Genomic DNA, 24,949 nt, shown 5'->3' on the forward strand with positions numbered 1-24,949 from the left:
CAGGGCTGTCACCTTGATATGAACCAGCACCCAAGTAGGTGTGCAGGCAGATGGAAGGATTCCTCACTGGGGCCCCATCTCTGGGCTAGAGGCCATGGAGCACAGGGCAGGTATTCGTGTCCTCAGTTTCCCCACCTGGGAATGAGAACTGTAATCAGGCTGTGTAAACCAGGGGGTATGAGACTGTGCCCATGTGGTAAAGGGTTCCTGCTGGTAGCCTAGAAGAATATCCACCCATTGGGAGTGGAACACCCTGTGACCAGAGAGCCAGGCCTGGGCCAGGAATAGAGATAGGGGCTTCAGGCCGACTCACAAAGACAGGAAGCTGGGATCTGTTGCCCTCTCCAGGAGAAGCAAGAAGAAGGAAAGGATCCAGAGGGACAACCTACCACTAACACCCCAGAAAGTGAGGAATGGAACAGCAGCCAGCCTGGTATGATGGCCTGTGTATATATATTCATGAGCCATGTGTATACGCCTTTGGAGATGTGAGGCTGGGAGTGCAGGTTACCATTGTGATGGTGTATTGTACATATATAGATGCCCATAAGTTAGCATGTATGTGTGCATGTGTGACAGAGAGAGTGTGTTTTTGGTTTGTGCCATGGTATATGTATCTTCTTGAGGCTAATATCATGTGTTTGTTTATCCTCTGTTATCCGCGACTTAGCAGCAACTTAGCAGCCAGGTATGAGTAGGCCTCATAATATCCAAAGACTTGAGCAGACGTTAATGGCACCACATGGTATTGCTTCCCTGTGGTGGTGTGGGCAAGTCTGTACTGGTCACTGGTCTGACCTTGCTATTTGGGCCTCCATTCTAATCCTTTGGTTCTAAGAAAAATGGAACAAAGATCATTAATAGCCAGCTGTGGCCCTCGGACCTTCTGCATTACCATCTCCACTTTGCATGACAGCAGCCAATTGGAGCCGAGTAGAGTTTATCACACAATCACCCAGAGACTGTGTAGCAATGTCTGTCTGCCTTCCTCAAAACTGAATCTCTTCTACTAGTCATTATATCCCTGGTCCTTAGCCCAGAGGCTGGTGTGGAGTATACTCTCAATAAATGTTTGTTTAGTGGATGAATAAATGAGTTGTATGTTGGTGTTTCCTCTTGGACCATGGCTTAGTTGCATGAGTCACTGTCTTTCCTGTTCCTTAGAGAGCCAGAGAGTGAGGTCAGTTTTAGGACCTCTTTCTCCCTTGATGAACCCATTCCCAGTCAGAGGAGCCCGATCTGTGTCCAGGGCTTCAAACTCCATAGTATTCTATATTCTGCTTGTCTTAGCCAAACCATATTTTCATGGCTCTCTCTCTCACACAAGCTGTCACATCAGAAGCTAAAGTCTTAGCTCTCATTAGTTTTTGTCCTCTTTTAATTAATTAATTGGCTGTACCAGGTCTTCGTTGTGGCACGAAAGATCTTTATTCTTCATTGTGGCATGTGGGTTCTTTAGTTGAGGCGTGTGAATTCTTAGTTAAGGTGTATGGGATCTAGTTCCCTCCTCAGGGATCAAACCTGGGCCCCCTGCTTTGGGAGCATGGAGTCTTAGCCACTGGACCACCAGGAAAGTTCTGGTTTATGTCCTCTTAAGTCTTAAATAGAGGCAGGAGTTAATATATCTAACTATATTATATATATCTAACTATAGATATTAGATATATTGGCTCCACTGTTCTGTCTTTCTTAAGAAAGTACATTCTTAAACTAGCATTTTTTTTTGCTGGGTCCTGTTGACCAGGTTGAAGTTATCTTTGATTTGTACATTTCACCATCCAACTATGAACATTAAAGTGTGGCATTAGTTTCTGGATATTTTCTCCTTTCTGCCTTTTTTCAACGGAAGAAACCTTGTCAGTAGACAGAAGTTTGCTCTTATGGCTAAAACCTTTTTCCACTCATTTTGGGGATCTTTTGGCAGAAGAATCTGGGAGTAGGAATGGCACAGCAGGGCTGCTCGTGTGTCCTATGTGTGCAGAGAATCTGTGTCTAACGTATCCATTTTTTTCTACAGTTAATGCTTTATACATGTTTTTGTAAGAAATAGCTTTCTAATAGCTTTATTGAGTTATAATTCACAAAACATGCAATCTACTGATTTGAGGTATACAATTCAGTGGGTTTTGGTCTATTCATGGAATTGGATAAACATAACCACAATCAATTTTAGAACATTTTCATCACTCTAAAAAGAAACCCTATACCTATTAACTGACATTCCGCCCAAACCACGAATTCCCCTCCAGCCTTAGTCAACCACCAGTCTACTTTCTGTATACATGGATTTGCCTGTTTTAGACATTTCTTATAAATAAGATCATATACCATGCAGTCCTTTGTGACTGGCTTCTTGCACTTAGCACAGTGTTTTCATAGTTTATGCATGTTGTACCATGTATCAGTATTTCATCCATTTTTATTGCTGAATAATATTCCATTGTAGGAAATATCACACTTTATCAACTGATGGGTATGTGTGTTCTTTTCCATTTTGGGGCTGTTATGAACAATGCTGATATGAGCATCGGTGCACAAATTTTGTCCGGCCATAAGTGTTCATTTCTTTTGGGTATATACATAGGAGTGGAATTGCTGGGTGCTATGGTAACCATATGTTTAGCCTCTTAAGGAATTGCTAGAATGTTTTCCAAAGTGGCCAAACCACCGTGTATTCCCACCAGTAGCGTATGAAAGTTCAAGTTTATCCACATTCTCACCAAGACTTGTTATAATTTGTCTTTTTTATTTTTTTAAAGGATTTATTTAGTTGTCCTAACTTTTAATTGCAGCATATGGGATCTAATTCCCCATCCAGGGATCGAACCCAGGTGCCCTGCATTGGGAGCACAGAGTCTTAGCCCCTGGACCACCAGAGAAGTCCCTCTGTCTGTTGTATTATAACCATCCTAGTGGGTATGAGGAGAAGGCAGCGACACCCCACTCCAGCACTCTTGCCTGGAAAATCCCATGGACATGGACAGAGGAGCCTGGTGGGCTGCAGTCCGTGAGGTCTCTAAGAGTCGGACACGACTGAGTGACTTCACTTTCACTTTTCACTTTCATGCATTGGAGAAGGAAATGGCAACCCACTCCAGTATTCTTGTCTGGAGAATCCCAGGGACGGGAGAGCCTGGTGGGTTGCCGTCTGTGGGGTCGCACAGAGTCAGACACGACTGAAGCGACTTAGCGGCAGCAGCAGTGGGTATGAAGTGATAGCTCATTGAGGTGGTTTTTTGGCTGTGCTGGGTCTGTTGGCTTTCTTTGGTTGCTGCAAGCAGGGGCTACTCTTCTTTGCACGGCCTGGGCTTCTCATTGCAGTGGTTTCTTGCTTCAGAGCACAGGCTGTGGGCACTAAGACTTCAGTAATTGCAGCTTTCTAGCTCTAGAGAGTATAGGCTTCAGTAGTTGTGGCCCACGCGCTTAGTTGCTCTAGGATGTGTGGAATCTCACCAGATCAGGAATCTAACCTGTGTCCCCTGCATTGGCAGGTGGATTCTTAACCACTACGCCACCAGGGAAACCCTCTGTGTGGTCTCTTCTGTTCTTCCTCCTCGCATGTTTTCCTCTCTTTTTTTCCTCTTTTTCCTCTTCTTTCCCAGTGAGCTTAGGTGGTGCTGTGATTCGGTCCTCTGGCTCAGGACTTGTCACACAGCTTTGGCCCTCTGTGGTTGAGACTTTGTAACCTCTGTTCAGTTCAATCGCTCAGTCGTGTCCGACTCTTTGCGACCCCGTGAATCGCAGGACGCCAGGCCTCCCTGTCCATCACCAACTCCAGAGTTCACTCAGACTCACGTCCATCGAGTCAGTGATGCCATCCAGCCATCTCATCCTCTGTTGTCCCCTTTTCCTCCTGCCCCCAATCCCTCCCAGCATCAGAGTCTTTTCCAGTGAGGTGGCCAAAGTACTGGAGTTTCAGCTTTAGCATCATTCCTTCCAAAGAAATCCCAGGGCTGATCTCCTTCAGAATGGACTGGTTGGATCTCCTTGCAGTCCAAGGGACTCTCAAGAGTCTTCTCCAACACCACAGTTCAAAAGCATCAATTCTTCGGAGCTCAGCCTTCTTCACAGTCCAACTCTCACATCCATACATGACCAGTGGAAAAACCATAGCCTTGACTAGATGGACCTTTGTTGGGAAAGTAATGTCTCTGCTTTTCAATATGCTATCTAGGTTGGTCATAACTAACCTCTGTTAGTGGGCCCATAATCCAGAGTGCCTTTGCCGACAATGGCCTAGGGGTGGGGGCCGGGCAGCGCAGGCAGAATTTGGTGCAGCCTCACCTGAGGCTGAGTCTCACCTGGGCCCTGTGTGTCTGGCACCCTCATGGCTGAGTCTCGCCTGGGTCCTGTGTGCCTGGCACCCTCATGGCTGAGTGGAATCAGAGGGCAGCATGTGATCACAGACAGAGGTTTGTTTTGGAGGTTAAGGTAGAGTTGGGTTGGGGGAACTGAGGAAGGTTGTATTTAAGAAGCAGCCTAGGACTTTCCTGGTGACTCTATTGGTAAAGAATCTGCCTACAATGCAGGAGACGTGGGTTCGATCCCTGGGTCGGGAAGACCCCCTGGAAGAGGAAATGGCAACCCACTCCAGTATTCTTGCCTGGAGAATTCCAGGGACAGAGGAGCCTGGTGGGCTGCAGTCCATGAGGTTGCAACAGTCAGGATAGGACTTAGCCAACCACCACCTGAAGGGTCAGCCTGTCTGTCTCCTCCACACAGCCTCAGAGGAGAAGAAACCAGGCTGGTCGTGGGAATCCTACCTTGAGGAGCAGAAGGCCATCGCTGCCCCCATCAGCCTCTTCCAGGACGTGAGTTGGATACTTCTGTGTTAGAAAGAGCTTGTCTCCCAGTCCAGGGACTCACCTCCAAACTCAGGCCTTCTGCTGCTTTCTGTGTCTGACATTCCTCAAAGGACTGGCAGGATGGGAGGGGGACAGACTGATTAGGGACCTAGAGTAGAAAAGGGCTCACTATAAGGGACTTCCTGGGTGGGAAGAAATAGGAGGTGGGACTCAGGCTTACCCATCACTGGGCCTGCAGACTTTTGAATTCTGTTGCCTTTTACTTAATTCTACACACTGACTTGGGTAAGACGGAGCCCTGAAGTCTACTTTTCAAGGGACCTGGAAGCTAGTCTATCCTGCTTTGGATCCCTGCACTAAAGTTCCCCAAATAAGTTACCTCTTTGGTAGTGCTAAGCAGGTGGGCCCCTATGGTAGTTTCTCCACGCCCAGCCCACTAGGCTAGGATAATGCCAGAGGGGAGCTGGATCCTCTCCCATCTGTGCGTTAACAGTACCAGACAGTCACTCATAACAAGAATGGCTTCAGACCGGGCATGAAGTTGGAAGGCATCGACCCTCAGCACCCGAGCATGTACTTCATCCTCACTGTGACCGAGGTGAGCTGAGGCTGGCACCCCCATCCTGATGACTCCCCTCGGGATGGACTGAAGGAGTCAGCCAAGGGCATGGAGGGCCTGGATTCAGACAGCACCCGACCTAATAGGGGGTTGAGGCAGAATATGCAGAAAACTAAAATGTAAACAAAAAGCAAGAGAAGGGTTGAGATGGTGAGGTTACTGAGGAGCAGCACTCCCAAGGGCAGGGATGGTGGCATGAGTCCAACAAGGCCCTTATCCCCTTAGGAGCTCACAGTTGTGTGGGCATCAGCCAGATAAACAGTGATACCCCTCAGGGGTGATGACAGTTGTATGCAAGGGGGCACTGAAGGGGCAGGAATGGCTTCAGAGGGGGAGAGCCTCCATTGCTGAGTCTCGAGAGGTGAGTACGATGTCCCAGGCACAAGAGGCAAAGTGAGAAAAAGGCACTGGGCCATCGAACAACACGTTCAAGGGTTCCATGTTCAAGGAACTGCCATTAGCAGGCTCAGGTCTGAGCAGTGAGAGGCGGAAGCTGAAGGAAGGGTCCTTGAGGGCCCTGAGCTTTGGTCAGTGCCTTTGGGATCTGTCCAGGGCTCAAAGCGGCCAGAGGTTGTCTTAGAATCTCCTGTCTTGTGCCCAGAGCTCAGGGCTCATTAGCACATGAGCTGTGCTCCTGGTAGGATGGGAGGGTGTATGGCAAAGTTCAGGATGCAGGGAAATCTGGGAGTCAGGAGGGGTGAAGGGGGTAACCTTCCAGCAACAGACCCCTGAGACTACCAGGCTGGATGAGGAGCAGTAAGGGAAGGGAAATGGTGTCTGCTGGCATTGAGTCCCTGTGCTTCCCCCTTATGGGGTCAGGTGTGTGGCTACCGCCTACGTCTGCACTTTGATGGGTATTCCGAGTGCCATGACTTTTGGATCAATGCCAATTCCCCTGACATTCATCCGGCTGGCTGGTTTGAGAAGACGGGGCACAAGCTGCAGCCCCCCAAAGGTAAGGCCTGGCTGGGTTGGTCCCAGTGAGGCAGTGAGCCCCCAGACCCTCCCTCTCCCCTTCCCTGTGGTTTCCCCCTTCCCTGTTCCCGTCGTACAACCAGCCTTTCTGCGTCCCATCCTGCTATGGCTCGGCCTCAGAGCTTCTGCTCTGCCCTTGCCCTTTGAGAGAAGTCCACCCAGGCTGCGTCCTGCTTTGGCAGGGGGGTCCCTGGGCAGGTTCCTGAGGGTTGTGGGGTCCTCAGGCCTGCCTGATTCTGCTGCTTCCGTGTGGGGTGCCCTCGCCACAGCCCAGCCTCTGTCTGCACGGCGCTCTGTTCGTCCCCCCCGAGGGGCCTAGGTTACAAGGAGGAGGAGTTCAGCTGGAGCCAGTACCTGCGCAGCACAAGAGCCCAGGCTGCCCCCAAGCACCTGTTTGTGAGCCAGAGCCACGTGAGTGCCCCCAGGACAGTCACTGCAGCTGGCCAGGGTATCTGAGTCAGCAGACGAGCGCTCACTTATGGGTGCTCTCAGCTCAGTTCTGGTCCTCACCGAACGGGAGGGCCTCCCTGAGTAGCTCCAGGGCCAGAGAGGAAAGCAATTTGGGGTTTCCTCCAGTTTCCCCCCCTCCTCCCTACTGCTGAAATCCTCTCCTCCACACATCCCCTCTAAGCCTGGGCACTGAGGTGTCCTTCTTTTTTGCTTGGGTTTCCCTGCAATTCTTGTCGTCAGGTCCAAACCTTTATTCTGGGAGTGGCTTTTTGCATCCTTTTGACCAACACTGAGGCTCTCCCATGTGGTCCCAGTGCTCACCTCTTGTCCTTCTCTCTGTTCGAGGCCACTGGCAACTTTATCCCACAGTTAAAGCATCTCCTAATCCCAAACCAGAGGCCTGAGGGATCTAGGGAACTCACAGTAAACATGTTATTGTTGTCACTAAGTCATGTCTGACTCTTTGCTACTGCATAGACTGTAGCCCACCAGGCTCCTATGTCCATGGGATTTCCCAGGCAAGAATACTGGGGTGGGTTGCCATTTCTTTCTCCAGTGGACCGTCCTGACCCAGGGATCGAGCCCAAGTCTCCTGTGTCTCCTGCACTTGGCAGGTGGATTCTTTTACCACTGAGCCACCAGGGAAGCCTGGTAAACATGTTACCATCTGGAAAGTCCTGGGTCCCCGTGGGCCAGGGACTGCCCTATATTGTTCAGGCATGGACAGTACCACCCACCCCGGTCCTGCCCCAGACACCATACTTACAGGTGGACTGGTGGGCTTCTACCAGCTCTGTGTGACAGGGGATGCAGATTTTAAGTCAAACTGTTCAAGTCCCAGCTCCACCATTGACCAACTTTGTGGTCCTGGGCAAGTCACTTAACTTATACAAATGGAGACAGTGATACCCATCTCCCTAGGGTTGTTGTAAAGACTGAGGGAGGTGATGGCTTTTGGAGTTTATGTCTGACACATGGCAGGTGCCTCCCTGCCCCCTCTCCCCACCTCCTGCCTCACATGTCAGCTCATCTTTCCCCGCCACCCCGTGGTGCACCCAGCTCCCTCAGCTCAAGCTGAGCCAGGCTTGTCTGGGGAGGGGAGGCTTGTGCTCAGCCTGGCAGGCTCTTTGGGTGAGTGAGTGGCCTCCTGTCAGTGAGGCTTCCTCTGAGCATTCCTCGGAGGCCAGAAGTGCCTGAGGGCTCAGGGCTTGGGGGGTATGATTCTGCCCTGGAGAGACCCTCTTCCTCAGCCTCTTTCTCCCACCCTCCCCACCCGTGCCCACCCAGCAGAAACACAACCCCCAGGGAACCTGTTCCTCTTCCTTTGCCAGTGGGTCCTGGGCCAGCACAAGCCAGCCTGGGCCTGGCCGTGGCAGCCCCTCTTCTTGCCCCCAGAGTCCCCCAGCCCAGGGCTTCCAGGTGGGCATGAAGCTGGAGGCTGTGGACCGCATGAACCCGTCCCTCGTCTGCGTGGCCAGTGTGACCGACGTGGTGGACGGCCGCTTCCTGGTGCACTTTGACGCCTGGGATGACACTTACGACTACTGGTAGTGGGAGGGCCCAGACTGGGCCCTGGGGCGGGGGAAAGGGGCGGGCGGGGGATGCGGGCGTGGGGTGAGCCAGGCAGCCCGGCTCAGCCCTGGTATTCGTATTGCTCAGGGGACAGTTGACTGCCCTGTGGATCTCAGCTACAGGGGCCCAGCCTTTTTGGCACCAGGGACCAGTTTCGTGGAAAACAATATTTTCAAGGACCGGGGCCGGGGGTGGTTTGGGGATGATTCAAGCACATTACGTTTATTGTGCACTTTATTTCTGTTATTATTACAGCAGCCCCGCCTCAGATCACTAGGCGTTAGATCCCGGAGGCTGGGGACCCCTGATCTGCATCATTTAGTAATTATGATGCCAATTAAATGTTTCATCTAAAAGTACCAAGGTTAAAACAAGCAGACCCCTGTGACCCATGACTTTCTCTGAGATAGTAAGGCGGTATTAGAGTTTTTAGTTACTGTTGGAATTTTCTGACTCCCTCACCAGTCACCAGTCTGACTCTCCCTCAGAAGTAACATGAGGGTGGGCCCTGTCGCCATGATGTCACAGGACAGCGGGCTCTGGGCCTTGAAGTCTCACCTGAGACAGTGAAGAATTCTTGGGTTTCAGGTGTGATTCCAGCAGCCCCTACATCCACCCGGTGGGCTGGTGCCAGAAGCAAGGAAAGCCCCTCACCCCTCCACAAGGTGACCCTGCAACCTGAGCCACCCCTCTCTCCCTGGTCCCTTACCAGTACCTCATTAGCTGGGTCTCTAAGGGCAGGCCAAGGGCACACGCATAGCCTGGAGCCTTAGCTTCTTTGCCTGAGAGCTGCCTTTGATCTTAGGAGAGTCCTGTTAAACCCTGTCTCTGTTGAGGCTGAAGGGAAATTCCTGGTCCAGGGGTTAGGACTCTGCCCTTTCACTGCCAAGGACATGGGTTCAATCCCTGGCCAGGGAACTAAGATCCCACAGCCAAAAAAAAAAAAAAAACACACCAAAACGAAAGTTAGATGAGCCCTCTCAGTAAGGGAACAGGAATCTAGAGTGAAGAAAGCGTATCCTTCCCTGTCAGGGTATTATACTGGCACTAGTGGTAAGGAGCCCCCCTTGCCAGTGCAGGAGACGTCAGAGACGCAAGTTTGATCCCTGAGTCAGGAAGATCTGGAGGAAGGCATAGCAACCCACTCCACTATTCTTGCCTGGAGAATTCCATGGACAGAGAAGCCTGATGGGCTTCTGTCCATAGGATGCAAAGAGCTGGACCACGACTGAAGCGACTTAGCACTCAGAGCATACATTAGGGGTTCAGATGGGACTGGGGCTGGAGTGAGGCAACAGAGCCAAGGAGAGGGCTGGGAACCAGGGTTGCTAGATAACCAACTAAATGGCTTGCTTCTGCCCGGCATGCCTCCCCTTCAGGAGCCCCCTGCAAGGAGCAGGCTGTGACACGGGGATTTCTGTCCACGGGCTTCTGTCCTTTCCACGCCCCTGGCCCTGCTTGGAGGGGAGGAGCTCCCCGCTACACCCGCCTAGACATTGCCCTCATCCTCTCCTCCAGACTACCCAGACCCTGACAGCTTTTGTTGGGAGAAATATCTGGAAGAAACCAGGGCCTCCGCTGTGCCTGCCTGGGCCTTCAAGGTGGTGAGTTGGCTTTCTCTGCTGCCCCCAGAGCTGAGTTCAGGAAAGTGCAGAGCCCTCGGTCAGGCAGGGCAGGGCCCCGGCCTCCCGCTTTGACCACGGTTTCCCCAAGCCCAGCACCTGGGCGTCCCTCTTGGGGCCTCAGCTCTGCTGAGCAGGGCCTTGGCCTGAAGACCGCTCTCCCCCTGTAGCGACCCCCACACAGCTTCCTGGTCAACATGAAGCTGGAGGCCGTGGACCGCAGGAACCCAGCCCTCATTCGTGTGGCCAGCGTGGAGGACGTGGAGGATCATCGGATAAAGGTGCCTCTGGGCCCCTCGGGCTGGGGGAGTGGACAGGCCGAGGGGGCAGGACTTCCGTAGACGGGGCTGAGGTCAAGGGCATGGCATGAGCCAGACTGCAGGGAAGCTGCATGTTGCAGGGAAGGGAGCTCCAAACTTGAGGCCGAAGATCTTGGGTCTCAGTCAGGTCTCATCTGCGACTTAACCTTTGAGTCAGGACAAGCCCCGTCCCTTCTCTGAGCCTATCAGATGGGCCCACGAATCCTTTTCCTACCCAAGGACTGATGGGAGATGCCAGTAACTTCGGGGCTTCCCTGGTGGCTCAGCAATAAAGATTTCACGTGCAGTGCAGGAGCCACAGGAGACACGGGTTCGATCCCTGGGTTGGGAAGATCCCCTGGAGGAGGGCACAGCAACCCACTCCAGTATTCTTGCCTGAAGAATCCCCATAGACGGAGAAGCCTGATTGGTAGGCTACAGTTCATGGAGTCCCAAAGAGTTGGACATGACTGAATCAACTTGGCATGCATGCATGCCAGTAACTTCATAGGTGGAACCTTTGGGAAGTGTGGTGGTCGAGATGGATTACTGTGAGGTTGGACCCTTTGTCCTTCCAATTCAGAATCTTGCTTCTGACAGGCCCCAGGGATGGTGAGAGCCTCCTGGAGCCTGGAGGACCTCTCGGCCGAGCTGGGCTCCACGAGGAACACCTGACCTCCCGGGCCCTTCTTTCCTCCCCAGCTCCACTTTGATGGCTGGAGTCACGCCTATGACTTCTGGATTGATGCTGACCACCCTGATATCCACCCAGCGGGCTGGTGCTCCAAGACGGGACATCCCCTGCAGCCTCCTCTCCGTGTGTACCCCTGGGGCACTCTGACCCTTTCCTCCTGATGTCTGAGCCTGCCCCCGAGCTCTGGCACCACCCCGCTTCTATAGTATGCCCACAGTAAACTGTGGGGTCCCTCATCCTCCCCACCCTGGGGAGGGTCTCTGCCACACTGAGCAGTGCTTCTGGCCTCCCCATTTGCTGGGTGGGGGACCTGGAGGTGTGAAGGGCGAAGCTCACTTGGGAGCAGATGCTTCAGAGGTAGTTGTGCCCTAAGAAGTCCTCTCAGCGTCCCGCAGAGCCACGTAGAGCATGCGCGGTGCTTGCTAAGGCACCACGGCTCCCTGCATCAGATCCTGCTCCCCGCTGCCGCCAGGGCTTGGAGGTCACCCGCATCTGTTTCATACTGGGCATGGATCCTTGTCAGCTGTTCTCCAAGCATAGGCAGAGACTGAAAAAACAGTCCCCAAAGTCTTGGGGTTGAAACTGAGAAACAAGAATAACACGAGTCTGCCTGATGTAGCTTCTGGGTGCAGCTGTGTCCACACCAGCCCCGAGCTGATCGAGGGTGCTCCTCTTTCCAGAGACAGAGGGTATGGCCTGTAAGTTTCCACAGTGTATATGAGAGCCAAGCCTCCATTCCCAGGGACTGATGTCCATTAGCAGGAAGTGGCATCCCAGCCAGGCTCAGGACCCCTGTACCTGGGAACTGGTTCCTACTGCTGACCTTCCCTACCTTCCATGTCCCTTCCCCCAGGCCCACCTCCACCCCCCAGACCCCATGCTGACGCTTTTCTCCCCTCCAGAACCCAGAGAGCCTAGTGCTGCCTCCCCCACGGGCTGCCCCCCTCTCAGCTATCGGAGCCTGCCACACACCAGGACCTCCAAGTACAGCTTTCACCACCGGTAAGTGAAGGCCTCCTGCTCAGGGACCCTCAGGCACTGTTCAGAGGGGATCTGTCTTGTATCCACCATGGGTGGCCAACCAGGGTCCACTTGTCTGCTCTCTCAGTGGGGCCAGGCTTGGGAAGAGCCAAGTGGGACCAAGCAGCTCCGTCTCAAACCTTCTTCTTCTCCAGGAAGTGCCCCACTCCTGGTTGTGATGGCTCTGGCCACGTCACTGGCAAGTTCACAGCTCACCACTGCCTCTCGGGTTGCCCCCTGGCCGAGAGGAACCAGAGCCGGCTGAAGGCAGAGCTGTCGGACACGGAGGCCTCGGCCCGTAAGAGGAACCTCTCGGGCTTCTCCCTAAGGAAGAAGCCTCGCCATCACGGCCGGTGCGGAGGGCAAGGGTGCGGGGCCTCAAGTCCTCCAAGGCCAGACCAGGCGCTGAGTCCCTGCCATGGGCCCGGCTCCTCTCTCTCCAGGATCGGGCGCCCTCCAAAGTACCAGAAGATCCCACAGGAAGATTTTCCGAGTGAGTCCTGGTTTATTTGTTCCCTGTGTCCTCCATCGTGTTCCCCGTGACAGCTTAGCTATTGGTGGGAGGAGTCACCAGGGGTACACAGAGTGGGAGAGGCTGGGAGGCAGGTGTCGATATACTTGGAGATAGAGAGCAGTGCCAAGACACAGCATGGGGCCTTGAACGGCCTATATGCTAGCCCCTTTCTACCTCAGGCTTTGCTGTGAGTCTGCCGGCAAGATGCAGAGCCTCTCTGGGCTCCTGGTCACCCCCTGTGAGGCGGGATGATGCCCCCAGCTCTGCTTTTCTCAGTCTTGGCTTCCTGGGAGGGAAGTCACGGCCATTACTTGCTAGCTGTGTGACCTTGAGCAAGTCACAGCTCTGAGCTTCAGTTTTCTTATTTGAAAACATGAATAATACCTGCCTCTCAGGTGTCAGTTACCTGAAATAATAGTGCCTACTACACTATCAAGCACCTCCTGTAGGCCAAGCACCGTTTCAGGTGCTTTATCTTTACCATCTCGCTGACACTCACAAGTGGTCTGCAACATAGATGTCGTACACCTGGTCAGCTTCCATTGTAAGGCCGTGTTCTGACTACCAGAGGGTGCTTGCCTGCTGTGTTCATTCCAGAATTATCCTGAGAACTTGGGAAATCTTTCCATGGACAAGGCTGTGTTCCGGATTAGACTGGGAAGGACTCACCTGAGTCCTGAGACACTTCAGGGACAGGGCGGGGGACAGCCCCCAGGCCTTTGACCTCTGGGCAGGGCTCCCCTATTCCATCAGCTGGCTGGCTCTCACAGAGGGGACACTGGTCCCTCTGGATTTTGTTCCGGAGACTTCTCATGCGTCCATGGGTAGGCCTCCTCAGTGTGGGTCTGCTGGAAAACAGCTCCCTGGGGAAAGCTGCCTGCCTGGAGAGCTCAGGACTTGGCTGTGCTCATGGTGCTCATGGGGCCCTCCAGGACCCGTGAGTGTCAGCTCTTGGAAAGAACAAGGAAACCACCATGATTTCCTTACACAACCGCTTCATCTCCTTTTTATTTCTTTTTAAAATTTATTTGGCTGGACCGGGTCTTAGTCACAGCATGTGAACTCTCAGCTGTGGCCTGTGGGATCTAGTTCCCTGACCAGGAATCGAACTCAGGCCTCCTGCACTGAGAGCTCAGAGTCTTAACCCCTGGACCATCAGAGAGGTCCCCTCAACCAGTTCGTTTTCAAGTTGGGAAACTGAGGCCCATGTTAAGTGAGGTGCCCAGCATTAAAACCACAAGCAGTAAGGAACTGATTCCAAGTCCAATTTGTGGTTTCTATTATACTGCATCCCCCCTCTTCCCTGCCCTTACCTTCCCATGGTGTCTATTCGGCACGTAGTTGCTAACTTCTAATAGTAATGCTCTGGACTGAATGTTTGTAACCCCCAAAATGCATATGTTGACACTTAATCCTCAATGTCAGGATGTTTGGAGTGGGGCCTTTGGGAGGTGATTAGGTCATGAGGATGGACCCCTCATGAATGGGATTAGTGCCCTCCTAAGAGACCCCTTACCCCTTCTGCCATGGGAGGACGCAGTGAGGAGATGGCAGCCGGGGGGTCAGGAAGTGGGCCTTCACTACATACCCAGTCTGCTGGTGCCTTGATCTGAGACTTTCAGCTTCTAGAACTATGAGAAACACATTTCTGTTGTTTTTAAGCAAAAGAAAAAAAAAAAAAAAAAAAGAGGAGCTATAATAGATGTTTAGCAGTTAGATAGGATACCACCCTGGTGGCTCAAATGGTGAAGAATATGCCTGCAGTGTGGGAGACCCAGGTTCAATCCCTGGAAAAAGGAATGGCAACCCACTCCAGTGGGTCCCTGGAAAATCCCATGGACTAGAGGTCTGGCGGGCTATAGTCCATAAGGTCTCAGAAAGTCAGATAAGACTGAGCAACTAACACACACTCACACACACACACACACACACACACACACACACACAATAGATGTTTTGCAGTTAGATAAGATACTATGGGCTACCTACAAATGCTTCTGTCCTATGCTCTGGGGAAGAAAGATAAGGAGCTCAGTCCCCAGACTCCTCGCCAGGATGCATGGAGCACCAGATAGCGGACTTCGAAGAGGGACACTGTGGGGACAGGAGGCCAAGTGCTGATGGCAGCAGCTGTCACGGGAGATCCAGGCTGTACCCTAAATGGGTCCTCTGCAGGGGCTGATTGGGCTGTGCAGCAGTTGCAAGCTCTGGGGTTGTCCTGAAGGCTGGGGCTCTTCAGAGTGTGGATGGGAGCCTGGGTTTGGGCCAATGAGCAGAGAGACAGCAGGTGGGCAGTTAGAGAACAATCAGTGAGGCTGGAACCAGGATCCCAGAGGCTCTGAGGATGACTGTGAGGTCCAAGGAGTCAGGGCAAAAGACTGAAGTGAAGGGGAGGGACGGAAGGAGACAGTGATGAGCAAGGTGGGCCTTGGAGAAGAGGGCAGCAGGGGGCCACATGCTTGAGAGTCTGGAATTAGCACCAAGTGAATAGGATAGAGCCGGCTCTCTTGGACTCTGGGCAGAGGCAGGGCAAGCCCCCTGGAACAGTGGCCACATGGCCCAAGGCCAGCCAAGGCAGATTAGGTAGGCAGAAGGCAGGTTTGCCAGAGTCCCCAGAAGTAGACGAAGTACACAGCTGCCAAGCCCAGCCAAGGAGGAAGCCAGGTAGAGCAGGGTTGCTCACCGAAAGGTAGAGCCACTTGGAGGCTGGAGGCTGGGAGCCAGGGGTTCCAGGAGCAGACGAAGCAGAGGGACAGGCAGTGTGGGTGGGCGAGTGGATCAGGGATCACCCTGGAGGTGCCAGAGTAGGCGGGGGGCTGGCATGGAGGGAATGAACCAGACCCAGCTGGGGACGTAGTGGGAGGAGAGGAGCTTAAGGCAGTGGCATCGGCTGGGGGGTTCGCTTCAGACAGGGTAGGCTGGTTCTCCCCACCACCACCACCACCCTGCCATGGCATGTGGGGATCTTAGTGCCCTGACCAGGGATCAAACCTATGCCTCCTCTTGTGGAAGTGTGGCGTCTTAGCCACTGGACAGCCAGGGAAGTCCCCTGGAAAGACTGACTGCTTCTCAAACAGAATCCCCGAGGCTGCAACAGTCAGGGCCCAGAAGGACTTAGCAAACGGAGGGCAAACAGGATGGGCATTTGATGTCCAGGCTGAGGGTATTGCAACCCACTCCAGGATAATCCCCCGGAGAATCCCATGGACAAAGGAGCCTGGCGGGCTCCAGGCCATAGGGTCACAAAGAGTTGGACATGACTGAAGCGACTGAGCACACAGCATGCTGAGATGGCTTGGATATCAGGGGCTGTGTGGATGCAGAGTCTCCAGAGAGTGCTGTTTCCAGGATGCTGCTGCAGCTCCAGGAGAAAAGAGCATCCTTGCAGGGCCCAGGTGCTACAGCCTCGGGGGAGGGTGGGATCTTCCTACATGGTCTGTAACATGAGGGACAAGCTCTGGGTGAGGAGCTGGGGGATCTGGCTCACCCCCTTGGCTCTGCAGGGCTGTCTGAAAGGGGTCATGGTCTGGCACCCTCTGCCAGCCAGTCTCCCATGTGGCCTGGGGATGAGCGGGCTTTGGAGGAAGACAGGTTCGTCCTCAGCCCTGGCCGCCAGCCTCTGCCTCTGCCTTGCAGCGCTGACCACCGACGTCACGCACCAGTCCCTCTTCATGTCGGCCCTGTCAGCCCACCCCGACCGGTCACTGTCCGTGTGCTGGGAGCAGCACTGCAAGCTCCTGCCCGGCGTGGCAGGCATCTCGGCCTCAACAGTCGCCAAGTGGACCATCGATGAGGTGAGGGGCAGGGACCCGTCCCCTTCCTCTGCCCCTCCTTTGCCCTCACCGCGCCCTGGCGGGAGGGATCAGGAAAGGGCCCCATCAGGTGGAGCCCCATACCACTCCTGACTCATCATCCTTCCATCTACAGCCTCTCCCAGCTGCCCATTGGGGCTGCCTGAGCACCATTTGATAGGCCCATCCTGCGGGGTGGAGAGGGGGGCGTGCCTCTAATCCAGCAGGAGAGACCGGCTCAGCCCAGGGCCTTGGGAGCAAGGGGCCTCACCTTAGACCCCCAGCGGCACAGAGAGTCAGGATCCTCTGGGGCTGCTAAGATAAATTACATGTCAGAGCCCAGGAGGCACCAACGCCAGGCAGGGCCACCTCCTCTCCTGAGCCCTGTGCCCTTGGCAACACGTCTCCTTTGGTTTCCAAGGTCTTTGGCTTCGTTCAGACCCTGACAGGTTGTGAGGACCAAGCGCGGCTCTTCAAGGATGAGGTGGGTGCTCGGTGCAGGGTGGGGACCAAGCAGCGTCATTGTCCTTGAGATGGCAGGGCGTGGGCACTCTCCCCAGCACTGCCCCCAGCTGGGGAGGGCCTCTCTTGTCCCACCTGAGGTCAGAGGGGACCAGTCACAGTGACCCACGTCTTTGGGGAAAATCTGGTACGGATGACCACGGCCTGGCTTGGGAACCCAGCCCTCTGTGTTCAGACCGTCAGAAGGAAGGGAAACCATCCCGGAAACACGATTCCATTCACTGCTTTGCTCTCTGTCCAAACTTAGCTTCCCTAGTGGCAGCCAATTAAAATGTATTTTGACTGACACGACTATTGCTATTTACTGCAAGGATGCTAACACACACTTAAAATTAAGACCCAAAAGCTTACCAAAGATGAGAAGCAGTGAGTTGTAGGCGAAAGGCCCAGCTTCGTGGGCAGGTGGGTGTGAATCTTGGTTCTGCAGGTTAGAGGTCTTTTGAGTCTGCATCTCCTCACCTGTAAACTAGAGAGAAAATGGGTATGATTACCTTGCAGGGCCGTGTGAGCGCTGGAATTGATGAGTGGGTCCTCGTACCAGAATATCTAGTGTGACTATGTCGCTAGTGTCTCTATAGCCACAGGCCTGATATAGGGAGGGCTCAGTCAGTGGTGGTTGTGGCTTTCACTGTGTAGTTGTCCTTCATAAAGAGCTTTATCATGACTCTCCTAATTTGTAGAGTTTGAAATCCGAAGAGACCTTCTGAGTTTATTTAGGAATTCCTTCCAAAGACTACACGTACCCCCTTCACCTAAGAGAGTGTAGTCTCAGCTCCCCAAAGATGCCGCCTCCAGGTGAGGTGCCTGAGAGAAAGAAGTCTCCTCTTTCCCAGGAAGCATCTCTTTATCCAGGCCCAGCACGGCCAGTTTCTTCATCGACCCTTGGACGGTGGCCCTCCCAAGTGCCTCTCCATCTGGGTGCTCGCCTTCTTGGTTCATGATCTTCTTATTGGACTGTGTGTGTTCAGAGCTGTGCCCTATGTTTTAGCTGCCCTCTGATCAACACAGAACACCCTGGGCTACTGATCCTCTGGGTGTTCATTCCTTTTGTTTTTAAAAAGACTTTGTATGTTTTTAGAGCGGCTTTAGGTTCACAGCAAAATTGAGAGGAAGGTGCAGAGAGTTCCCATGTACCCCCTGCCCCATTATCAGCATTCCCCATGAGAGTGGTCCCCAAGAGAGTGGTTACACCTGATGAGCCGACACCTCGGTTTTTTTAATGGAGGTAAAATATGCATGGAGTGAGATGTACACACACATATTTAATTATCCTTCTCAAAAGTATAATTCTACAGGTTTTGTGAAATGTATATACCCTGAACCCAATATGTCGGTCAAGATGTGAAACATCCATCATACCAGAAAGTTCTTTCTTGACCCCTGTTGTCAGCTCTCATAGACAACCGCTGTTCTGATTTCTAGCTCCATAGATGAGTTTTATCTGTTCTTGAACTTCATGTTAATGGAATCATACAGCACATACTCTTCTGCGTTTGTCTCTTTCCAGTGTAATGTTTTGGAGGTTCATCTGCATTGTGTGTAACTAGTAGTCAGCTCCTTTTTATCCTGAGCAGTGCTCTGTTTTATGAATATCCCACAGTTCTCCTGTTAATGGGCATTTGGGTAGTTTTCTTCTTCTCCAGATTTGAACCCTATATTTTTGTTGGCAAAAGTTCACGCGAGCTTTATTATAGCCACGTCATACCAGCTTGGAGTTCGTGAAAGTCCCCAAGTTTCCCCTTCTGTCAGTTGTCTGCTATAGTCTAACCAAATCTTCCAGTGTGTTACTTGTACTGCTGGAGGGTTTTCTTTTTTGTATTAGCCTTAATGTAAAACTTTACGTGTATCCCTATTAAGTGATCTCTTGCTGGTTTCATAGTCTCATTACTCTGTCATGTCTAATATTAACAAGGCTTCCTATCCTTGTACAGCTTGTGCTAAGCCTTCTGTCTTCCACCAGGTCTTCTGTGCACGTGTTTAATGAGACAGAGCGGAAGATGTGGCACCCACTAGAGGTCTTCCTTTGGGTGACGACAGGTTGTAAATCAGTGCTCTTTGAGTTCAGGAGCTTAGCCAGGCACAGAATCACCCGGGGCCTTGGGCTTTCTCCCCTTTTTAGGAGGAGTGGTCTCGCCCTTGAGCATCTGCTGGGTATTTCAGTTCAGCGTGATCTGTGATGCAGAAAAGCAACGCCAAAGGGGGGCAGTGTGCTGGTAGCCCGCCGGCATCCAGGAGAGTCCACTCAGGGTAGACGGGGACCTCTGCAAGGTCTGAGGGCTGCCTTCCCCAGGTCTGGTCTACATCATCTGTCATCCCCAAGGAGGACGCTGCTCCAAGGAATGGGCTTTCTCTGGCTGAACTGATGCTTTGTGGGACATGAGGGAGGATTATTCCAGTCAGGACAGACCAGTCATTAGAGGAATGCTTCATGAGTGAGAAACTGGATCTGCTCCAATGATGGGTTGCCTGTCCAGTCTGGTGATCAGCACCGGTGGTCCTAGGGAAAGTCTGCCCAGTCCTCTCTTTGTCCCCTTCATGGTAGCGATTGCATATTTGTTCACCAAATAATTATTGATATCTGTTATGTGCCTGGCCCGGCGTAAAATGATTGAGGGCTGATTCCTTAGTCTTTCTGCCTTAGTCTCCTTTTCTAAGGGGGTAACAAGGGGGTAATACTGGTACTGCTTCTGAGAAGTGTTGTGAGGATTATTGAATCAGTTAATGCACCAGAAGTGTTTAAGAAGAGTGCTGGGCTCATAAGGAACACCCTAGTCATGTTGTATTTGCCGTGATGCTTAGGGAGGAACCATAGGAGGCATGGTGCCTCTTCGATAGAGGGGTCCTAGCCTCAGAGGAAGGAGTTCTTCAAGCCAGTGGTGGGACCAGGAGCCCTGTGGCCCTCCTGCCCAGAGGCTGCCCAGCCCAGCCCAGCCCACCTGCCAAGAGGCAAAGCCCTTGTGCTCACCATCCCCACTTCTTGCCCCACCTCCCTCCCTCCCGCTCTGGCTCTCTTCAAGTCCTCCCCTCCTCCTTAACAGACTTCTCCCTTCCCTGTCTCTACCTGTAACCCCATCCTGGAGAATTAACAATTATCAACCACTTTCGTATTTGCTTTGCCTATTTTTAGGTGAAGTAGCTTTAAGTAAATAGTGGACATCATGACCTTTCAGCCCTGAGCCCTTCAGCACGCATCTCTTAAAAACTAAAGTCTTTCTCTGCATAACCGCCACCTTGTCATCCCACTGAACAAATGGGCAATAGCTGCTTTATATCACTTGTACTCTGCTGAATTCAGATTTCCCTGCTCGTGACTGGAATATCTTTTGCAGTTGGTGTTTTTGAGCCAGGACCCAAGCAAGGTTCACATGGTTGATCTGGATCATCACGTCTCTTAAGTATCTTCTGTTCTAGAGTAGTTGCCCTCTGTTTGTTTCTTTTTTCACAACACTATAAACAGTCTTGGTGAACGTGAACTTCTAGACTTGTCTCGTTGCTTCCTCGAGGTGTCATTTAACTAATTCCACTCTCCCCTGTGTTTCTTATAAACTGGACATCGGGTGCAGAGGCTTGGTTAGATTCAAGTTAAATCTCTCTCTCTTTTCCTCTCTTCCTTCCCCACCCTGCCCTTCCTTCTCAAAAAGAGCTCACAGGTAACAAGGTAGAGCTTAGCCCACATCACATGGGATTGCCAGCCGTGTCTGCTGGTTTACTATTCACAGCACTGAAATAGACTTGTGGGTTTATATGAGGACAGCAACAACGGGTTCTTAGAAGCCCCTGTCAGTGAGGACACAGAGTGTTTTGCAAATACACTCTGAAATCCAGACCAGCCAGCCGGAAGAGAGAGAGAGACTGTGTGTATGTGGACACGGGGAGGCCAGTGGATGTCTTTCTTTCCTTCTCTGTCCCCATCGCTGTCTTCCTTTTTTCCTCCCTCCCTTCCTTGTCTTTTCTCCTTTTTCCTTCCTCTCCCGCCTTCCACCGCCCCTCCCCACGCCTGTCCTTCACGCCCATCTTCTTTCTCCCTCCCACCCCCCACGCATACCCCCCACCCTCCTCGTTCCCCTCTCCGCTTTCCACCTCCCTCCCGCGACCCCTCAGATGATTGACGGCGAGGCCTTCCTTTTGCTGACACAGGCGGACATTGTGAAGATCATGAGCGTCAAGCTGGGCCCAGCCTTGAAGATCTACAACGCCATTCTCATGTTCAAAACCGCCGACGACACCTTAAAGTGACTGGCGCAGGGCTGGGCCTCCCCCTGCAGCTGATGCTTCCTTCCCAACTTGAGTTCCTACCATCCCACCTGTGGCCCCCCCCCCCACCCTCTGGCCCTTAACCGGGGTGGTCCTTCTCTCTGGGGCCACTTCCTGCAAGGTACAGGGGAGCAGAAGAGCCCTGGGGAGGATGGAGTCCTGGAGCTCATCCACCACCAGGCACACCAGTGAGGGTGTGAGCCGGCCGCTGGAGCGTTACTGGTGGCGAAGGTTGAAGGTGCCCCACCCATGACGGCCCCACCTCTCCAGCGACCTGTTTCATCACCGAAGGGTCTTTCTCTCAGCAGTTAAAAAAGAGTCTGGTAGAACGAGAGTCCTTCAGCCTGAGGCCCTTCCCTCTCCGGCATCTCTCTATGCTTCCCCCTCCCCACCCTGCCGTCTCCTTTCCTCCCTCCAGGAAGCCACCCTGCCGCAAACACATTGATTCAAAGCAGCACCTTTGTTTCTGTCTGCTGGTTTTGTTGCCCTCATTCTGCTGTCTGGTTTTCCCAGACATTCCCAGAGGTGTGTCTTCATAGCATCACTGAGGGCTGTGGGTGCCTTTCTGTCTCTTGCCCAGCAGTGGGGATTCTGAGCCAGGATGCCTTCTTCGGCGTGCCCAGTTCTGGACCACTCGGTATTTGAGTGTCCCCTATGCCCTGTCTGGTTTCCAGCCGAGTGGGTGGTTAGAACCTGTTTGGCTTCTGCAGCAGAGGCTGAGGTTCCCCAGATGTTCCCACACACCCGCTGTGTCAACTGTGGAGAGGAAACAGGCTGGCCGGCTTGGTAGCCGAGGCCAACCCCCTGGGTACATCAGACAGTCCCGGGCCATGGCCTGCAGAGTGGTCGGCAGACATGGAGGCTCTCAAAGCAGAGCAGAGCATCCTTCCCTGCCGCCGTGGGTCTCAGCCAGAGTATTGCCCAGGAGGTAAGGGCCCCATGCCTGCCAGGCCTTTTGCCGTGGGGATGCCTGCCTGGTACGTGCTCTGCCTGGCATGCACCTCCCCCCATGGAGTCACATTCAGCCTGCCTCTTAGATGTCTTGGTTTTGGGAAAATCTCACAAAGTCTCATAAAAGGTGGGAGTTGGGAAGAAGGTGAATTCCTCTAGCTTTGAATTCTCCATGTCCCTTAAGCTTCTCTTACCACCCTCCATCTTGCATTGCCAGCCAGGTACCTGCCATGGCTCTGGGATTTTGACCTTTCTGTCCAAGTGTGGCCTCCACTGAGTCCCTGCCAAACCTGCCTCCCAGCCTGCAGGGGCAGGGGGCAGAGGCCCTGGAGGACCCGGCCACACCCATGGAGATGAGGTGCCACTGCCAGGCTCTTGTGGAGCCAGGGGCCTCCCCTGGACCCCTCATCTCTGCCACGTGATACACATGTGCAAGTGTATGTCGGGCATTCTCAGATGTGCTTGTCAGGGTGCAGACATGAGGCTTGGTGTGGGAAAATGTCAAGGGCTATTATGAACATATGAAGCTTTATCTTTGGAAAACCCAAAGCTCTGTTGATTTCCTGCCCCGGCCCAAGAGAGGACCCTCTCTCACGGAAACCTGGGTAGCTGGACCAGGGCAGCCATTCAGCCCCTGCTGCACTGCCGCAGGGGTGCGGACGGACCTCAGAGAAACCACCTTCCCGGGAAGGCTTGGCCCTGCCCTGCCCTGGGCAGGGGGCTGGGTTTACCAAGGTTGCATGGGCATCCCCTTGCCCAGGAGTAAGGAGGAGCCTGTCTGAGCCTCTCTGTCCTGGTTGCTCAGGTGGCATTGAAACCCACCAGCTGCATGGCCTTGTCTGCTCCTCCGTGAGACTGCAGAGAGCTCGCTGACTCTGGCATAAGAAGACAGCAAGTACACACAGCCATGCTGTGGGGCCTCTCCACTTCTAAGTAGGAGCACAGCTGGGACAGCTGAGCCACATGGGTCTGCCCTCCGCTGTCCTAACCCTTGTCTATGGGAAAGACAAGATGGACCAGAGGCCTTGGAGAAAAGGGCCCCCAGGCCCCCAAACTTTGAGCCTCAGCACTGTCTTACACCAACATCAAACTCTGGAAAGAAACCAAATCATAAAAAAAAAAAGGAGGGGGATAAGAAATCTGCCTTCTGTCCACCCAGGTTCTTCACCCCCTCCCTTCCCCAAATGAAGTCATTACACCATGACCTGGGCACACAGTGAGGGGTGAAGGGAAGGAGTTGGCACCCCTGTCCTGTGCCCTCCGACCTGCTCTCCAGCGGAAAAAACCACCATACTTTGGCCCTGGCAGCCTCTCCTAGCCCTTGCCCTGGCTTAGGACAGCCAGACGCTTTCTGTTTAATTTCTGAAGCGGAGAGAATGATCCTAGAGTTGGAAAATGAAGCCTGTTTGCACTTTCATTCACACACACTTTGGTGGAGTTATGTTTTTTTTGTACTTGCCTCGTGAGAGTGTGCCTGTGTGTGTGTGTGTGTGTGTGTGTGTTGGTGCATGCACGCACACGTGCGTGTTCTTTAAGAGAATCTTCTGGTTAAAGATAAAGTCACTCTTGAGAGAGAAAAATTTACAAATAAAATGTGGTGTATTTTGTCAGTGTATTGAAACAACATAAATAAACTTGAAGAACAGGATGGTTTGCTGCCAGAGTCTGTTTCTGTTTTCATGGTCAGAGATCCAGAAAGCACAAAATGAATTACTGTTCCATTAATGGAGAGAATAAAGCATTCTTTATTGTAATATAATAAAGCTGTTAGAGGTCCTAAAGCATCTGATTTTTATTCTATTTTAAAGAAATGAAGGATAAAGATAGATGGCTGTATTAGTCAACATAATGTGAAAATGGGAACCCCCTGAGAATAGTGTGAAAATGACCTGATCCTTGACAGTTTATAAATGGTCAAGAGTGGAAAATTCAATAAAGCCTCCAGGTTTTCTGGGTTTTGTTTTTGTTTTTGTTTTTGCTTTTTGTTTTGCTTTTGTTGCTGCGCTGGGTCTTCGTTGCTCTGCGTGGGCTTTCTCTAATTGCAGCGAGCAGGGGCTACTCGCTAGCTGTGGCACATGGGGTTCTCGTCGCAGTGGCCCCTCCTGTTGGAGACCACGGGCCCTGGAGCGCACGGGCTTCTGTGGTTGTGGCTCAAAATTTAGTCTCTCCGCAGCTTGTGGAATCCTCCCAGACCAGTGATTGGTGTGTGTACCCTGCACTGGGGGCAGATTCTCATCCACTGTACCACCAGAGAAGTCCCTCCAGTTTTTTTAAATGACCTCAAATTGAGGGATGGGGAAATGTCAAGATGAACAGTTAGAATTTGTTAAAGTTCCCAGAAATGGTGTGAGCAGATGCGGAAGTGGCAGAAATAGTCCATCACATCACGCCAGCAACATCCTTAATTCCTTGTTTCCGCTACTCTTCCAGACTGCTTGGCTAGAAGAGTGCCAGCCATGGAGCTGCCTAAGAGCCCATCTTTCCCACACTTTAGCCAGGAATTTATCTTACTGAGCAGGTTGGAACCATGGTGGGCTGATGTTCTTTGGCTTCAACCCTTAGGGCTGCCCAGGAAGCAACTGGAATTTGGGGCAGGGGTGGATTAACATTGACTTCCCTTTACCTTGCTCCTCAAACCTCCTACCCCATTACCTTTCACTTTGTCTCAGTAAATGTCCTCACCATCTATGTCACAGAGAAAACGGAGGTCATCAGAAGGAATACCCCACCTTCCTGCCACCTTATATGACAGTCCCCTCTTACCTGCATCCATCCTTCCTCCTTTCCTACCTATCACAGTGGAAGAACTGATGCTTCCCTTTGTCTGAAGTTAACCATCTGCCAGCCATGTCTGCTATAAA

General features: G+C 52.6%; 1 protein-coding gene across 5 annotated transcripts in view; it reads left to right on the forward strand.

Annotated features, from left to right (window-relative positions):
• The window catches only part of L3MBTL1 (L3MBTL histone methyl-lysine binding protein 1), a 31,794-nt gene extending 8,058 nt beyond the window's left edge, over positions 1-23,736 (forward strand). Inside the window, exons 7-22 of one of the 5 annotated variants that reach the window (XM_060397046.1) lie at positions 349-433; positions 4,723-4,811; positions 5,299-5,403; positions 6,244-6,379; positions 6,719-6,810; positions 8,245-8,396; positions 9,010-9,086; positions 9,940-10,025; positions 10,214-10,324; positions 11,045-11,159; positions 11,939-12,038; positions 12,212-12,409; positions 12,500-12,549; positions 16,207-16,364; positions 16,783-16,845; positions 20,985-23,736. In XM_060397046.1, the coding sequence (XP_060253029.1) occupies positions 349-433; positions 4,723-4,811; positions 5,299-5,403; positions 6,244-6,379; positions 6,719-6,810; positions 8,245-8,396; positions 9,010-9,086; positions 9,940-10,025; positions 10,214-10,324; positions 11,045-11,159; positions 11,939-12,038; positions 12,212-12,409; positions 12,500-12,549; positions 16,207-16,364; positions 16,783-16,845; positions 20,985-21,119 (1,752 nt within the window). In that variant the 3' untranslated portion in view covers positions 21,120-23,736. Of the gene's footprint in view, positions 1-348; positions 434-4,722; positions 4,812-5,298; positions 5,404-6,243; positions 6,380-6,718; positions 6,811-8,244; positions 8,397-9,009; positions 9,087-9,939; positions 10,026-10,213; positions 10,325-11,044; positions 11,160-11,938; positions 12,039-12,211; positions 12,550-16,206; positions 16,365-16,782; positions 16,846-20,984 lie in introns of all 5 variants that reach the window. The other 4 variants (XM_060397047.1, XM_042230154.2, XM_027977205.3 and 1 more) reach the window with 4 other exon arrangements.
• Positions 23,737-24,949: the final 1,213 nt, after the last annotated feature.

Source organism: Ovis aries, chromosome 13, assembly GCF_016772045.2.
Source record: "Ovis aries strain OAR_USU_Benz2616 breed Rambouillet chromosome 13, ARS-UI_Ramb_v3.0, whole genome shotgun sequence".
NCBI classification, from domain to species: domain Eukaryota; kingdom Metazoa; phylum Chordata; class Mammalia; order Artiodactyla; family Bovidae; genus Ovis; species Ovis aries.